The sequence below is a fragment of the Panthera pardus genome, unplaced genomic scaffold (genome assembly GCF_024362965.1).
Source record: "Panthera pardus isolate Hobbes unplaced genomic scaffold, ASM2436296v1 HiC_scaffold_27, whole genome shotgun sequence".
Lineage (NCBI taxonomy): Eukaryota > Metazoa > Chordata > Mammalia > Carnivora > Felidae > Panthera > Panthera pardus.
Genome location: NW_026526843.1, coordinates 69,550,406 through 69,568,376, shown reverse-complemented (window position 1 = coordinate 69,568,376; position 17,971 = coordinate 69,550,406). Strand labels below are relative to the sequence as shown.

Here is a 17,971-nt window from a genome sequence, read left to right as displayed (position 1 = left end):
TATGTTGTCATCTCCATTTTACAGATGAGAAAAGTGGGGATCTGCAAGACAGGCAAAAATTATCTGCCTAATCCACACAGCTGGTAAGTGAATATGCTGAGATTTAAACCAGGAATCAAATCCTAAGCTCATGTTCCCCCACAACTACCTATCTGCTTATCACCAAGTGGGTCAGAGAGTCAACTCTGATTTCTTTGTCAATGATTTGTTCTGTATATTAACCAGAGCTAAGAGGTATTTAAAACCAGCCCCTGCAGGGTGCCTGGGTGACTCAGTAAAAGTGGCCAACTTTGGCTTCGGTCATGACCTTTGGTTCTCGGAGTTTGAGCCCCACATCTGGCTCTCTACTGTCATCGTGGAGCCTGCTTTGCATCCTCTGTCCCCCCCCTCTCTCTGCCCCTCCCCTGTTACACTTTTTCTCTCTCTCTCAAAAATAAATAAACATTAAAAAAAAAAAAAGTAAAACCAGTCCTTGGCCAGCTCCTTATCATATTCCACCAGAGGTTGTCAACTTGTTCTGAAAATTTATTATTCAGGTATTGTCAACTAATATTATTAAATTTTTTTAATGTTTATTTATATTTGAGAGAGAGAGAGAGAGACTGAGCACAAGCAGGGGAGGGGCAGAGAGAGAGGGAGACACAGAATCTGAAGCAGGCTCCGGGCTCTAAGCTGACAGCACACAGCCCAACATGGGGCTGGAACCCACAAACTGTGAGGTCATGACTTGAGCTGAACTCATATTATTTTAATATTAGGCCTAAACAACATTAGGAAGGTAAACTTGATGGGACAAAAAGTCAGTGAAGTACTACAAACCAACTATATTTGGATTTATGGGTCATTAACTTTTCTAGATTATTCACAAGTACAATAGCAGTCCAAACAAGAGGATAATTGCACAGTTGTCATTTGGTTTGATTTCCTTTATATCTTTTTATGATGTGGTATACAGCTTTGCACACAGTAGGTGCTTCATAAGTGGTACTGGCAGGCATCCCTTGGCCCACTTCCCTTTTTGGAATTCTAGGCAATGTAGGTTACCATAGGAGACTTCATGCACCATTAATTTGACAAACAATACTGGTGCCTACTATGTGGTAGGTGCCACACTAGTTACTGGGACTATCAACATGGAAAGGATGTGGTTCTTACCATCAGAGAGCTAATAGTTCAGTGCTGAGAAAGCATGTGAAAAAAAGAAAAATACAATGTGGTAAGTGATATCATTGAGATATGCTCAGGGTACAGTGAAAGCATAATGAAAAATCTATTTGGAATGAGTTGTGGGTCTGTACCAAAGGAAACACATGATTTCATTCTTGAGGAAGTTATCAGCTGCCCAAGGTGGGAGCATTCCAGGCAAGTCAGCTTGTGCAGGGGAGCCTGGGTGGCTCAGTCAGTTAAGCATCCAACTTCGGTTCAGGTCATGATTTCACAGTTCGTGGGTTTCAGTCCTACATCAGGCTCTGTGCTGACAGCTCAGAGCCTGGAGCCTGCTTTGGATTCTGTGTCTGCCTCTCTCTCTATGCCCTACCCCCAATCATGCTCTCTCTCTTTCTCTCTGTCTCTCTGTCTCTCTCTCTCTCAGAAATAAACATTAAATAACATTTAAAAATAAATCAGTTTGTGCAAAGACACAGATGTATGAGAAATGCCAATGAATTTAATTTTGTGGGAATACGGGTTCCTTGTAGGATGGTGGGAGATGAGGTTGGAAAGGCAGATTATGGGTCATGATAAGGAGCTGATACTTTGTCTCCTGGAATACATGAGCCCAGATAGGTAAGGCAAATGGGTGACAAGGGCAGTAATGGAGACTAGATGAAGGAGGTAGGGATGACTGTGTGGAACTTGACTGTTCCCACTTGTTTCAAGGGGTTAGTTCTAACTGACTGTAGCCATATTGGAATGTGGATCCAGTGTTAGCAGGTTTTTTGGGTTTTTTTAGAGAAAGAAAAGCAGGAGATCTGGATTTTTTTCATGTGAAATCTCCTGATTTCTAAATGGTGGCAATTAATTTTTTTAATTCAAAGTTTTAGCCAACACTGCACCAAACACAACACATCTGTTTGCTGGGTGTGGCCAGTAGGTTGTCATTTTGAGACCTGTGCTATAGGGGACAGGGTATTTACAGAAACATAGAAGCTAACTGAGGTAACACTTCAAAACACCTTTTTAAAAAATGTTTATTTATTTATTTTTGAGAGAGCATGAGCCCAGGAGGGGCAATGAGAGAGACAGACAGAGACAGAGAATCCAAAGCAGGCTCCTCACTGTCAGTGCAGAGCCTGATGTGGGGCTTGAGCTCACAAACTGTGAGATCATGACCTGAGCTATGGAGATCCTGACCTGAGCCAAAGTCAGATGCTTAACCAGCTGAGCCACTCAGGCACCCCTCAAAACATTTTTACAGAATAACCACGTACATTCTTCACCACATTGCTTTATTTCAACATATCTACTGCATATGAAGACATATGTTCTTACTCTGGGGAACCAAAGTGAGGTTCTAGGTCAAATGTAACTTGCAGGTCTTCTGAGGGTAATGGTGCAACCCAGGGTCTTGGTCAGGCTGTTAAAAGCCTGGTAGAAGAGGGTAAGCTGAGACCAGTAAGGCTCCTGAGCACCACTACCAGGAGATGGCTGCTATTTGTTTCCTTTTCACTTTAGGGAAACAAGGGGCAGCCTTTTTGAACTGTGTATACAACCAAATTAACATAGCCAGTGATAACACAGATAAAACGCAATGTTATAGTTGTTAAAGTCCAAACTCCTCTATTTACCATTGGAGAAACTAATGTTTCTGGCCAAAAAGTCGCTGGCCAAAAAGCCCAGTGACTTGCTCAGAGTGACCCAGAAATCCAGTGGCAGGGTCAGGTCTACAGACTCCTAGTGTAACATTCTTTCTAATAATCCTAGGCTATGATAATTAAGGTAAATCAGCCCAGTAGTTCCCCTCGCATCTAGAATCCCTAGACAGAACAAGCAGGACTTGAGATTAGCTTAGTTATTAAGTGCCCTTTTTAATTTTCTTCTTATCATCTCATGGTGATATTCTTTGCAAACTTTATACTTCATGAATAAGGGCCAATGAGGGGGCAAATAGATCTTTCTGAAGCACTGAGATCATTCACAAAGTGTCTGGAAGAAAACTTGGCTGTGGCCAATATATTTAAGGTTTATGAACTCTGTGCTTTCTGGACAGACCTTTCCATTATATGTTTTGCTTTTGTTTCATTGTTTCTCTTCTCTTGTCTTCTTTTCTATATCTCCTTATTTTTCTTCTTTCCCATCAGCCAAGATCTGAGGCCTACCCTTGACAAATCAATAAACTGCTAATTGTTCATAACATGGGAATAGGAGTACATAGTGATCAAGAAGCATACATATTTCCCCTGCTATGGTCATTTAGCTCTCTATAATAGACTAGTAACTCTTGTAGATATTGACTGAACTAATCCTTTCCATCCTTCATTTCAGGGTCTATTGTTCTGACATTTGCCTTTTTTTGGGGGGGGGGTTGCTCTGAACCCTTTTCTTATTGGTTCAGCTGTTGAAGATGCTGCAGTTGCAGCCATGTACATCTGGAACATTTGGCTGACTTGTTGAACTTCCCCCAGGGACTACTCCAGGGAAAGGAGGGGAGGAATGGAGAGGCCAGAACAGTTGCCTGCAAATAGAGATGCCAATATTGCCTGGTCATTCTGTGGACCACCGTTGTAAAAATCCACCTCATCTGGCCCTCAATTTCCCCATTTGCTCATTGAAGGCACATATTCTCCACTCAAAAGTCCTGTTGCTGAGGCAGAAGAGAAACTCCACTGGCTGTGGATTATCTCATGCAGTACTTTCTACATTGTAAAGGGACCAATACATATTTGTTGAATTAATTAATGTGTCAAGAAATCTTAGGGGACTGTTTGAACCTGCGTGGGACAAAGTCATTTCAGTTCCACCTGGCACAGGTAGATTTCTTGGACACTTAGAAAGAGGCCCCAGGCTCACTTTAGGAGTGGGGCTGCCTTAGTCCCACCCCAACCTCATTCCTTTTGGCTCCCAGGCTCCTGGGTCTCCTTTTCTTTTGGCGCGCCACCGGATTGCAAACACAGCAGGCATGGTTTCATTCCAAACCCAGAACTGTTTTAATTAGTTTAACGTCTGTTAAACGCTTTGAAGATTGAAAGCAACAGATAAGTGCTGGATGATGTTATTAACAACTGCAGTTAATTGCAAACATTTCTATTAATTCTAGTTTCTGCCTCCTTTTCTTTGCTGTACTTTCTTTCCAAGGTGCCCCAATTCTTCTCAGCCTCCCCCTCTTTCCTTTCTCCTGCCCACCCTCCCCCCACCCATACAGGCGCTGTAGGGTTAAATTGGGGCGGAGTCCAGGGATGAACGACAGCGTTGGTCACCAACTGAAACAGGCGCAAGCGGGAAGAGCTGGGTGGGGCCGTCCGGCTGAGGCGAACCCACACGCCCCCAGGCCCCGCCCCGTGGCTGGAGGCCCTGGGTGGAATGGCAGGGGGCGGGGCGCCAAGGCTTGGCGGGTCGGTGGTTGGGCGTGTGGGCAGCCGCTTGGGAGATGGGGCGGGGTTGGCCTCGGCCTCCTCCCTCATTCTCCCCGCGGGCCGAGCCGCCCCTCTCCCGCCCCTCCTCCTCCCTTTCCCACCCCTCGGAGTGGAGCTGCACATGCGGCAGCTCCCAGCTCGGTCCCGCCCAGCCTCCGTTGCACTGGAACGGGTCCCTACAGCCTCCAGCCGATGGCAGGGCGGTAGCCGCCTGTCAGGGGTCCTGAACGGCTGAGGAAGACGCGGCGGCTCCTGGGCCTCAGAGAGTGGGTGTCTCCGGAGGCCATGGGCTACCCCGAGGTAGAGCGCAGGGAACCTCTGCCCATGGCAGCGCCGCGGGAACGGGGAAGCCAGGGCTGCGGCTGTCGCGGGGCCCCTGCCCGGGCGGGCGAAGGGAACAGCTGCCGGCTCTTCCTGGGTTTCTTTGGCCTCTCGCTGGCCCTCCACCTGCTGACATTGTGCTGCTACCTGGAGTTGCGCTCCGAGTTGCGGCGGGAACGGGGAGCCGAGTCCCGCCTTGGCTCCGGCACCCCTGGCACCTCTGGCACCCTGAGCAGCCCCAGTGGCCTCGACCCTGATGGTCCCATCACCCGCCACTTCAGGCAGCCACCACCACAGCAGCCTCTGGAACCGGGCGAAACCACACTCCCCCCACACTCCCAGGACGAGCACCAGGTGAGTCACCTAGTAGGGGCGGCGGCGGCGGAGGCCCCCTCCCCTTGTGCTCAGGGCGGGGGCCCTCCTCCACAGGGCCCTGAGGAGGACTCTGCCACCTCCAGCCAAGTTGTAGGGCCGGACTGGGGAGGGGGCAGGCGAGCAGGGGAGAGGTCGCCCCGGGGTAGGCTGTCCTGGGTGCGGGTCTAGCTCACCCAGACTCTTAGGACCCCTGGACTTGGGAGCCCTGGCTGGCGCCCGCCGCCCCCAGCCATGGGCTGCCGCGGGGAAAGTTGGCGGCTCTCCCGGCCGCGGAGGTGCGGGCGCTGCCCCTCTGGCGGACTAACGGCCCCTCTGCTCCTGGTGAGATTTTCTGACCGCGGTGCTTGTTTTTTCGTGTCCAGAGCTGATGCCAGCACTAGCAGGCTCTCCTTTGGAGTTGGAGCTGTAAACAGCTGTAATAACTGCTCCACAGTTGAAATAACTTTTAATCGCATTTTCAGCGCGGGTCCTTGTGCGCTGACCAGAACTTGGGCTTGTTCACACTTACCTGCAATTTGAGACTGATTGTCCTCCGTGTTCTAGTGAGGATCAGCGCCCCTGTGGAATTCTGGTAGAACTATGCCATCTTGCTAGACAACTTCTGAACAGCAATTTTAAAAATCTATGGAAATAAAACTCACCCTTTGCATGCCGGTTCTGACTCTTTTTGGGGGGTTAGGTAGGGTGAGTGTGAAGGCTGTTAACCACTGCTAGTTTGAGAACAGGAGTCTATTGATTGGAATAATTACTCAGGAGTAATCTTTCAAGACCAGTTACTGTTTTGTTTGTTTTGCAATCTTTATGGTGTTTGCGCCCTTGTTAGCTAACTATTAGCTTTGGTGTTTGTCTTCTACATTTTCAGCTCTTAATGCAAGTAAATGTAGTGCATTTAAAATAAGTTTTCTCCTCACTGCCATATTTTGTCATGTGAAATTTAAAAGAAGTAAGGATCCAAGAATCCTTTTGAGGTGGTTAGAGAATAACAGTGAATTTATTTTGGGAAAGAGGGCAAGTTGTGCAAATGAGTTTCTTGAAGTGAGGGACCCAGGGTTTCTATATTTACTACCACATCATTGTCATACTCTGTAAACATTATTTGTGCTATTATTTGTGGTATTTTGACCATGCATCCAAAGCTGGCATCACATTCATGATAAAACTGTAATGTTAGGATGGGCCATATATTCTACATTGTGTATTATAAAGTTACCCTGAACCTAAAAATGTCTTGCTAGCACACTCCAACTTATATAACAGTTTATCAAAGAAGAGAATCAATAGACATGTTTCTCATACTTGAAACTTTAAACACTGTAGCTAAATGATAATTAACTAGGATTCTGGCTTCCTTTATCCATCCCCCGCCCCCACAGCGCCCAGTGGAAATACTTAGCAGTTGAACATTGATATTCTGTGAAAAGATAAAGGAATTGAACTTCCTTTCCTTAGTCAAATGGTAGCCAAAGCCTTTTGGTATTTAGGATGGACAGACCTATGTTTATATATTGAGGATTAGCAGGACAGCTGTGCTCTAGGGCTTCTGTGATAGTGTGGGACTCTTACAGATCTATAATGGCATTTAGTCACCTTGTCCTTCACATGGCACTTCAAATAGTTCTGTCTAGGTTTAAATACAGATACCTATTTTCTGTCCTTTATTTCTGTTTTAATCTTTTTTGAGCAGTAGCAACAAGCATACTGGCTCTTTACATTTGCTGGCATCAATTGGAGTCAGAGATTTGTAGAATTGTGAGGGGCTATATAAATCCATTTTGTTTGATCCCCTTGAATAGCACATACGCCCTGCAGGGGGTGGGAGGCAGTGATTTGTCCAAGGTCATACAACTCTGGTCACTGGTAAAAGGGAGGTTGGTTTCTTGACTCCCAGTACAGTGCCTGTTCCCCTGTAGCATATAATTCCTGGAGCCTTTTTGAGGAAAGCGGGGTGGAGCTCCATAGTACCATTCTTGCCATGTACAGAGCTCAGATTTATATCATTTTCTTTTACTCCACCTATATTTTGGTCAGACTAAATTTAACATGTATTCCTTACTCTTCTTAAACTTTACTTTCAGGAGAATTGAAGTATAATTTAAAGAAATTTTAGCCCAGATTCAAATTATGTTTCTTTTGAGGATGTTAGTTTTAGTATACCCACCTCTCCCCCCCAAAAAGGCAAAAAGTTGATTGGCTATTAGAGTTAAACTGATACTGCTACATCTTGGGTAAAATTGCTAGTACCCTGGTGCACCCTCTGCTGGCTTTGCAGGGACATTTAATTGCAATATCTGCTGACAGTCAAGATTCTAAGTTGTGCTGACATTCTGATTCATAAACAAGGAAGTAAACAGCCTTGTGGGATTTGGCCACGTAGGTCATATTTTTATATTTTAGTTTTTCAACACAAACAGCTGCTCTTACAGAAACTCTTACATGGAGAGGAAGAAAGATAAAAATATACACCCTTTAATGGGCAGAACGTTCAGGTTTCTCACCAGCTTATTTGCAAGGAGTAAAGACAAACTGATGAGAATAAATTACAGAAAGACCAAGTGGGCAAAACAGAGGCACTTCATTGTATAAGGTCATGCACACCTATTCATCTTTATGAGATGATAGGCTCAGTTATGACTCAAGAAAGGGATCTAGAGATCACTGAGGAGGTTTGCTTGTATCCCTCAATTTAAAAACTTTTAAAACAAGAGGGGCACCTGGGTGGCTCAGTCAGTTAAGCCTCTGACTCTTGATTTTGGCTCAGGTCATGATCTCACGGGTTCGTGGGATAGAGCCCGGCATTGCGCTCTGTGCTGACAGTGCAGAGCCTGCTTGGGATTCTCTTTGTCTTTCCCTCTGCTCCTCTCCCCTGCTCATTCTCTCTCAAAAATAAATAAATAAACATTAAAAAAAAACTTTTAAAACAAGATACAGAAGGAAATTAGGGCAGTTGGGATACATAACAGAGAGATCAGCAAAATTCTCCAATGGAATTGTTAGAAAAGCCTCCCCAGTGGAGACGTTGCTAATGATAAAAAGTGAGAGGGTCGCTTCAGACCTTTTAGAATCATAACTCTCTCCTTTAGCTGGAGTAGTCAAGGAATACCTGTAGATTTATCTGGCTACTCACAGGAGATGATATGAAGATCTAGGTACATCTCATTTTCTGAGTTAGACAGTACACAATATGATTGTTAGAGTAAAATAAAAATAAAAATCATTATTGATCATTTTGTGAAGAAGTTGCCCCAGTTGTGATTGTGGTCCCCAAAGTGAGTAATATGGTGGGCAGCATCAGTAAGGGTGTTGAAAATAATGACAAAACAAAACCATTATCTTTTCTATGTAAAAGAACAAAAAGTGGATTTGGATCCATAATCATATAGGAAATTCTGACGGTCACTTCTCAAGAAAAACCTAACAGCTGATAAAAGTCTCCAGAAACCCAATCTCACAGTCCATGAGCTCAAGTCCCACGTCAGGCTCTGTGCTGACATCTCAGAGCCTGGAGCCTGCTTTGAATTCTGTGTCTCCCTCTCTCTCTGCCCCTCCCCTGCTCACCTTCTGTCTCTCTTTGTCTCTCTCTCTCAAAAAATAAACATTAAAAAAATTTTAAATTATAGCCATTCTGGCAGATGGGTTTGTAATACTATCTCATTGTAATTTTAATTGACATTTCTCAGAAGACTAATGAAGTTGTACTCTTTTTCAAAGGTTTATTATCTATTTGGATAACTTCTTCTGTGAAGTGTCTCTACAAGTATTTTGTGCATTTTTAAAAATCAGGTTGTTTGTCCTTTTCCTATAGATTTGTAGGAATTCTTTATATACTCTGGCTATGGACCGTTTTTGCACTTTTTATATTGCAAACCCTTCCCACATCTCTTCAGTATTCTTTGAGGAACAGACGTTTTAAATTTTCATGTGTCTAGTTTTTCAGTATTTTCTTTTATGATTAATGTTTTTTGTGTTTCATTTAAATAGTATTTTCCTACCTTGAGATCATGTAGGTATTTTTTTCATGTTATCTTCTAGGCGCTTTATGTATTTTGCCATTCACATTTAGATCTACAGTCCATCTGGAATTGATTTATGTGTATGATGAGATATAGGGGCCAAGCTTTATCTTTTCAACTGACCCAGGCCATTTATTTATAAGGAATGTCTTTTTCTTTGCTTGTTTACAGTATCACCTTTGTCGTAAATTGTCTGCATATGTGTGAGAATTGTTTCTGAACTGTTCTGTTCTGTTAGTCTATTTGTCATTGTAACAATACTATAGTCTTAATTACTGGACTTTATAATAAGCTCTTGATATCTGGTAAAGCAAGTCCTTCCACCTTGTTCCTCTTCTTTAAAAATATCTTGGATGTTCTTGGCCCTTGGCATTTCTCTATATATTTTAGAACCAGCTCATCATATTCCACAAAAAGAGAATAATTTTAAAGGGGATGATGTCAGCAAGATGGTAGATTAGGAAGTCCTGAGCCGTTCTCCCCGCCAACACACTAATTTAGTAATGATTCAAGAAAAAATTCCCTTTGTGAGAAATTCAGGGACTAATTGAAAGGCTCCTATATTTGGGGTGAACATGAAACTAGATTCCCTGAAGCCAACAGGGAGATTTGGGACACCCTCTTGCCAGAGTATCTGCCACCAGCTCAATACCATATGATAAGGAAGAAACCCCCCTAGCTTCAGCATCTCCCAGTGGAGGGAAGAGGTTGGTTCACTTGTCCAGCACTCCCAAGTTTTCTGAGGACTGGCTTCTGTCTTGCCAATCTTGAAACTCTGAGGGGCGTTCCTCAGAGAAAACAGACAGTGTCATGGGCTGGTAGATATCATGGATCATCCCTCCTGCTGAGCACAGAGCAAGAAGACAAAAAATCCCAGCTCTCAATATTTCCCTGGGGAAGAAAGTTTATTTTTGCATCTGGTGCTCCAACTTCTCCAGGGTTTCCCAAAGAACTGGCATCTGACTTGTCAGTCTAGGAGCTTAGGGTTCTGGCACAGTCTAGTCTCCTGGAGGAGAACAGAAATGATGGCTAGGACTGATAGATACCATAGATCCTCCCACCCTGCTCAGCACAGAGTGGGTAGATGAAACATGTCAACTTTCACCTTACTCCTGGGGGTGGAAGAGTTGATATGGGATTCAGTGCCAGAACTTCTCCAGGGCTGCCCAAAGAACTGGCATCTGTCTTGCCAGTCTTGGATCTCTGATGGATCTGGCTTTGTCTAGCTATCTGAGGGAGAATGGAGATGGCACTTTGGACTGGCAAATGCATTCTGTACAGAGTAAATAGACAAAGACACAGCTGCTTGCTTCTCTTTAAGGAGGGAAAGAATTGATAGAAGCCCCCGAATCTCTGATTGGGCTGCTTGGTGAAGGTCTTCTGTACAAGACCAGTCCATGGAGATTGGGAGAGATGATTGCTTTCTGTAATATTTTGACACCAACACAGAGAGTCAATGAAAATGAAAAATTGGCAAAGATGTTCCACACAAAGGAATATATGTTCAGATACTGACCCTAATGAAACAGTTATGAGATTTACTTGACAAAGAATTCAAAATAACGCTTATAAAGATGTTCACTAAGATCAAGAGAACAGTGCATAAAATGAAAATTCTAACAAAGAGATAGAAAATATTAAAAAGAACCAAACAAAAGTCATGGAGCTAAAGAACCAAATAATTAAACTGAAAAATTCATGAGCAGGATTCAACAGCAGATTAGATAAAGCAGAATAAAGGATCAGTGAAATAAGATTGGTCTTTGGAAATAATTCAGTCCATGGAACAAAAAGAAAAAAAAAGAAAAGAAAAATACTGAAAAAGCATATGGGACTTAAGTGATACCGTCAAGTAGACCATTATTGGCATTAGGGGAGTCCCAAAAGGCGTAGAGAGAGAGAAAAGACCAAAAGCTTAGTCAAAGGAATAATGGCTGAAAACTTTCCAAATGTGGAGAAGGAAATGGATGACCAAATTCAAGAAGCCCAAAGAATACTAAGTAAATAAACCCAGAAAATCCACACCAAGGCACATTATAGTCAAATTGTCAAAAGTCAAAAACAAAATTTTGAAAGCCTCAAAAGAAAACCAACTTACCATGTACAAAGGAACTCCCCTTAAGAACATCAGCAAACTTTTCAGCAGAAATTTTGCAGACCACAAGGGAGTGGGATAATATATTCAAAGTGCTGAAGAGCAGAAAACTGCCAACTAAGAACACAATACCTGTCAAAACTTTTCTTAAAAAATAAGAACAGATACAGACATTCTTAGACAAACAAAAGCTGAGGAAATTCATCATCACTAGCTAGACCTGACTTACATGAAATGCTACAGGGAGTTGTATTAACTTGAAATGAAAGGACACCAAAGAGCTATGTGATAGCATGAGAAAGTATGAAACTTATTGGTGAAAGTAAATATATAGATCCATACAGAATACTGTATTACTGAATGGAAGAGGATAAATCACTTTTATTTCTAGTATAAAAGTTAAATGGTAGAAGTATTGAAAATAACTCTAAAATATGTTAAAAGATACACAATATGAATAGATGTAGAATGTGACAAAAATAATAAATTATGTATGTGAAATAAGTTTGAGTGTAGAGTTTTTATATGCAATTGAACTTAAGTTATCAGGCTAAAATAGACTTAATATTTTATGTAAGCCCCAAGGTAACCATGAAAAAATACCTATAGAAGTTACACACACACAAAAGAAATAAATCAAAGAATATCAATACAAAAAACAATAAAATACAAAGGAAGAGAGCAAAAGGGGAAATAAAAGAATCTCAAGACTAACAAATAACAACTAACAAAATAGCAATGGTAAATCCTTCACTATCAAAAATTACTTCAAATGTAAATAGGCAAAAATCTCTTCCAATCGAAGTCATATAGTGGCTCAATGGATAAAAGCAAGACCCAATCATGCTTTCCACCAGAAACTCTCTTTAGGTTCAAGGACACAGATATAGACTAAACATAAAATAATAGAAAAATCATATGGTATTTGTCTTTCTCTGACTTATTTCACTTAGTGTGATACTCTTTAGCTCCATCCTTGTCATTGCAAATGATTTCACTTGTGTGTGGAATTTAAGAAACAAATGAACAGAGAAAAAAAGATAAAGCAAAAACAGACTCTTTCTTTAAATCTTTATTTATTTTGAGAGACAAGGAGAGGGAGAGAGAGAGAATGAGAATGCATATGTGCAAATGGGGGAGGGGGGGAGAAAGAGGGAGGAGAAGAATCCCAAGCTGGCTCTGGGCTGTAAGCGCAGAACCTGACATGGGGGTTGATCCTACAAACTGTGAGATCATGACCTGAGCCTAAATCAAGAGTCGGTGCTTAACCAACTGAGCCACCCAGACATCCCAAGACATTACCAGAAGGGAGATGCGGGGGGAGGGGGGGGGGTAGATGAGTAAATTAAGTGAAGGAGATCAATAATACACTTATGGTAAGTATAAAATTTTTGAATCACTATATTGTACACCTGAAACTTAAATAACATTGTATGTTAACTATACTGGAATTAAAATTTTTAAAAAGTAGGATAATTGGCCTAAACACAGGTATATAGGCCAGTTGAACAGAATAGAGATCCTAGAAATAAATCCATGTATATATAGTCAAGTAATCTTTGGGAAGGGTGCCATGAATACACCATGGGGAAAGGATAGTCTCTTCAACAAATAGTGTTGGGAAAACTGGATATTCAGAATATTTTATAGTTCTGTGTAGAACTCTTATACCCCTATCATTAGATTTATTGTAAGGTATTTGATATTTTTTGAAGCTATTTTAAACGATATCTGCAGTTAATGCCATGATCTGTCACCAAAGTCCCCATTCAGAAATGGAAGACTTATTCCTCAACTGCTGAGAGTGCTGCTAGAAGACAGATCTCAACTGACAGGCCCTTTTTGAATTTGTCCTGGTTGAAGAAAACTGTCTCACCCATAGAGATGCCTCCTTTCAGGGTATCCCATATCCAGTTACTGATCAGTTAGGAGGTGGAAAGGCTTGCCCCTTCCCACTAAATCCAGAATACTTTGAAGGACTGTATTAGTTCCAGAGCTCCCTATGGTTTCGGCTAGAGCCTTTTGGGGATTTCTTTTTTCCTTTCTCTTGCCCATATGTTGAACCCTGCAAAAATTAGGAATTAAAAGTCCTGTGTAGTAATCTATGTCTTCCAGTCTGCTTCACAGGAAAAACAACCTGGGACCACATTATCTTAAAATCTCATTTTTAAATTGCTTCTGGCTGATGCTCAGAAACATATTTTTATATATTGTTTGGTGTCCAACATCTTGCTGAACGCATTTATTAATCCTAATAAATTTTCTGTGGATTCTTTTGGATATTCTACATACACTATCAAATTTTATGACAAAAGACAGGTTTCATTTTTTTATTGTTTCTTTTCCAATATTTGTACTTTAAATTTTTTTCTTTATTGTACTAGCTTAAGCCTTCAGAACAATGTCAAATAGAATTAGTGATTGTAGGCATCCTTATCCTATTCCCAATCTCAGAGGGAAAAGCTTTTAACATCTTTAGGTATGATGATTATTGTAGTTCTTTTTCTAAAGATAGCCTTTATAAATTTAAAGTTCTGTTTTAGTCCTGGTTTACTAAGATTTTTTAAAATCATAAATGGATATATCATTATATCAATGGCTTTCCTGCATCTATTGAGATAATCATATGATTTTTTTCCTTTATTCAGTTAATGTAGTATTAAACTAACCTTCCACTTGTGGAATAAACACTTTGTCACAATGATTATTCATTTTATATATTGCTAGATTTGGTTTGTTAATATATCACTGAGGGTCTTTCCCTCTATATACATGAGTGAGATTAGCATGTAATTTTCCTTTTGTATCAGGTTTGGATAAAGTTATAATGTTCTTATAAAATTAGTTGGAAGTGGGGCCCCTGAGTAACTCAGTTGGTTAGGCATCCCACTTGAGCTTAGGTTGTGATCTCGCCATTCCTGAGTTTGAGCCCTGTGTTCAGGCTCTGTGCTGATAGCTCAGAGCCTGGAGCCTGTTTCAGATTCTGTGTCTCCCCCCCCCCCCCCTTCTCTCTCTCTCTCTCTTCCCCTCCCCCACACATGTTCTGTCTCTCTCAAAAATAGATAAACATTAAAATTTTTTTTTAAATTATTTGGAAGTGTTTTTTAAATTTTTTGTCTGTAAGAGTTTATGTAATATTAGTAATATTTCTTCCTTAAATGTTTGGTAAATTGGTGAAACATTTGGGCCTGGAATTTTGGGAGGGAGAAGAGGGGATATTTTATTTGTTTATTTTTTTTTTTTTTAATTTTTTTTAACGTTTTATTTATTTTTCAGACAGAGAGAGACACAGCATGAATGGGGGAGGGGCAGAGAGAGAGGGAAACACAGAATCGGAAGCAGGCTCCAGGCTCTGAGCCATCAGCCCAGAGCCCGACGCGGGGCTCGAACCCGCGGACCGCGAGATCGTGACCTGAGCTGAAGTCGGACGCTTAACCGACTGAGCCACCCAGGCGCCCCTATTATTATTTTTTAATGTTTATTCATTTTTTTGAGAGAGACAGACATGAGCTGGGGAGGGTCAGAGAGAAGAAGACACAGAATCCTAAGGAGGCTCTAGGCTCTGAGCTGTCAGCACACGCCTCCCCCCCCCAACTCATGAACAGTGAGGTCATGACCTGAGCTGAACCTGACGCTCAACCGACTGAGCCACCCAGGCACCCCAAAAGAGGGGAGATTTTAAACTGTAGATTTGATAACTCAATAGGTATAAGGTTTACAGATATCTTCTTTTTACTTGTGTCAGTTTAAATAAGTTTTTAAAAATGTTTATTTTGAGAGAGAGAGACAGAAAATGAATGAGTGGGGGAGGGCCAGAGAGAGAGAGAGAGAGAGAGAGAGAGAACCCCAAGCAGGGTCTGTTCTGTCAGTGCAGAGCCGTACGTGGGGCTTGATCTTATAAACCGTGAAATCATGACCTGAGCAAAAATCAAGAACAGGACACTTAACCAACTGAGCCACCCAGGTGTCCCTAGTAATTTTTATGTTCTAAGAATTTGTTTACTTCAGTAAAAAATTTAAATTTATTCACATGAAGAATTTTGTAATATCCTCACCATCTGTTGTTTAATTGTGGTAAAATACATAACATAAAATTTATTATAACCATTTTCAACTGTGTAGGTCAGTGGCATGAAGTCCATTCACAACATTGTGTACCCATTACCACTATTTTCGGAACTCTTTCATCCTCCCAAACAGGAACTCTGTGCCCATTAAATAATAATTCCCTATTCCCTTTTCCCCAGCCCCTGGTAACCTTTATTCTACTCTTTTCCTTTTGAATTTACCTATTCTAGTTACCTCATATAAGCAAAATCATACAGTATTTATTTTATTTTGGTCTTATTTCACTTCACATAAGGTTTTCAGGATTATTTTGATGTTGTCACATAATATCAGAATTGTACTCTTTTTATGGATGAATAATATTTGTGTGTGTGTGTGTGTACCATATTTTATCAATTCATTTGTGATGGACACTGGGTTATTTGTACTTTTTGGCTAGTGTGAATAATGTTGCTTTGAATATTGATGTACAAGTATCTGTTGTAGTCTCTGCTTTTAATTCTTTTGTGTGGAATTGCTGGATTATATGGTAGTTCTGTTGAATTAAGAACTGCTAAATTGTTTTCCACAGTGACTGCATCATTTTATATTACTGGTAATGCACAAGAATTCCAATTTCTTTACATTCTCACTAACACATTTTCTATTTTTTAAAATATAATTATCCTAATGTGTAAGAAATCTTTCCTTCTTGTGGTTATTATTGCCTCTTTTAAAAACTTTGTTTTAAATTAATGTTTAAAAAAAATTTTTTTAAGGGTGCCTGGGTGGCTCAGTCATTAAGCATCTGACTTTGGCTTAGGTCATGATCTCACGGTTTGTGAGTTCCAGTTTCACATCGGGTGAGTTCTAGCCCCGGTTCGGGTGAACCCGCTTTCTCTCTCTCTCTCTCTCTCTGTCTCTCTCTCTCTCTCTCTCTGTCTCTCTGTCCTTTGCTTACCTGCACCCTCTCCATATCTCTCTCTCTCAAAAAAATAAATAAAATAATAAAAAATACAACCTTTTTAAAAGCTTTCATTTAAATTCCATTAGTTAACACAGTGTAATATTAGATTCAGGTGTAGAATTTAGTGATTCAACACTTACATACAACACCTAGTGCTCATCACAAGTGCACTCATTAATCCCCATCACCTGTTTAACCCATTCCCCCCCCCCCACCTCCCTTCCAGCAACCCTCAGTTCTCTATAGTTAAGGGTCTGTTTCTTGGTTTTCCGTTTCCCCCCCATGTTCGTTTATTTTGTTTCTTAAATTCCACATGTGAGTGAAATCATATGGTGTTTGTCTTCCTTTGACTGACTTAATTTCACTTACCATAATACTCTCTAGCTCCATCCACATCATTGCAAATAGCAAGATTTCATTTTTTAAATTTATGACTAATATTCCATTGTGTGTGTGTGTGTGCGTGTATGTGTATGTGTATGTATATATATATATATATACACACACACCACCTCTTCTTTGTCCATTTATTAGTCAATGGACATTTGGGCTCTTTCCATAATTTGGCTATAGTTGATAATGGTGCTATAAATGTCGGGGTGCATGTATCCCTTCAAATCAGTATTTTTGTATTTTTTAAAGTTTATTTATTTTGAGAGAGAGAGAGAGTGCATGAGTTGGGGAGGGGCAGAGAGAGGGGGGCAGATAGAATCCCAAGCAGGCTCCATGCTGTCAGCACAGAGCCTAATGCAGGGCTCAATCCCACAACCCTGGGATCATGACCTGAGCGGAAATCAAGAGTTGGATGCTTAACCAACTGAGCCACCCAGGTGCCCCAGTATTTTTGTATTCTTTGGGTAAATACTTACTATTGCTGGATCATAGGATAGTTCTATTTTAACTTTTGAGGAACCTCCATACTGTTTTCCACAGTGGCTATACCAGTTTGCATATCCACCAACAGTGTGAGAGTGTTCCTTTTTCTCCACATCCTCACCAACACCTGTTGTTTCCTGTGTTAATTTTAGCCATTCTGCCAGATGTGAGGTGATAATCTTATTATAGTTTTGATTTGTGTTTTTCTGATGATGTATAAATTGATTGAATAAATGTATAAATGGAATCATACAGTATATATTTGAGATTGCCTTTTTTTCACTTAGTATAATGCCCTTGAGATTCACAATAGTTGTTATGTGTATTAGCAGTTTGTGTACTAATGTGTATTAGCAGTTTGTGTACTATAATGTGTTTAAATCATTGAATTCTAATCTGTATGATCTGTAGTTTTTCCCCTTTTCATTTCAGTTTTATTAGCATGCAGTTTCTTGGTGGTTTTACCAGAGATTTGTCAATTTTATTAGTTGATCTACACTATGGAGTGTTTTCTATTTCATTAATTTCTGCTAATATCTTTTAAATTTTCATTATTTCTACTTTTGTTGGCTTTAATTTGGTGATTTAAAAAAACATCTGGGGGCACCTGGGTGGCTCAGTCAGTTAAGCCTCCAGCTCTTGATTTCAGCACAGGTCATGATTTCATAGTTCGTGAGTTCAAGCCCTGCATTGGGCTCTGTGCTGACAG

At 41.0% G+C, this 17,971-nt stretch overlaps 1 protein-coding gene across 5 annotated transcripts in view; it reads left to right on the top strand.

Moving 5' to 3' along the window:
* Positions 1-4,686: 4,686 nt before the first annotated feature.
* Positions 4,687-17,971, top strand: part of EDA (ectodysplasin A) — a 458,277-nt gene continuing 444,992 nt past the window's right edge. For 3 of the 5 annotated variants that reach the window (XM_019428602.2, XM_019428601.2, XM_019428603.2), the window contains exon 1: positions 4,687-5,246. In XM_019428602.2, the coding sequence (XP_019284147.1) occupies positions 4,857-5,246 (390 nt within the window). In that variant the 5' untranslated portion in view covers positions 4,687-4,856. The remainder of the gene's footprint in view (positions 5,247-17,971) is intronic. The other 2 variants (XM_019428599.2, XM_019428600.2) reach the window with 2 other exon arrangements.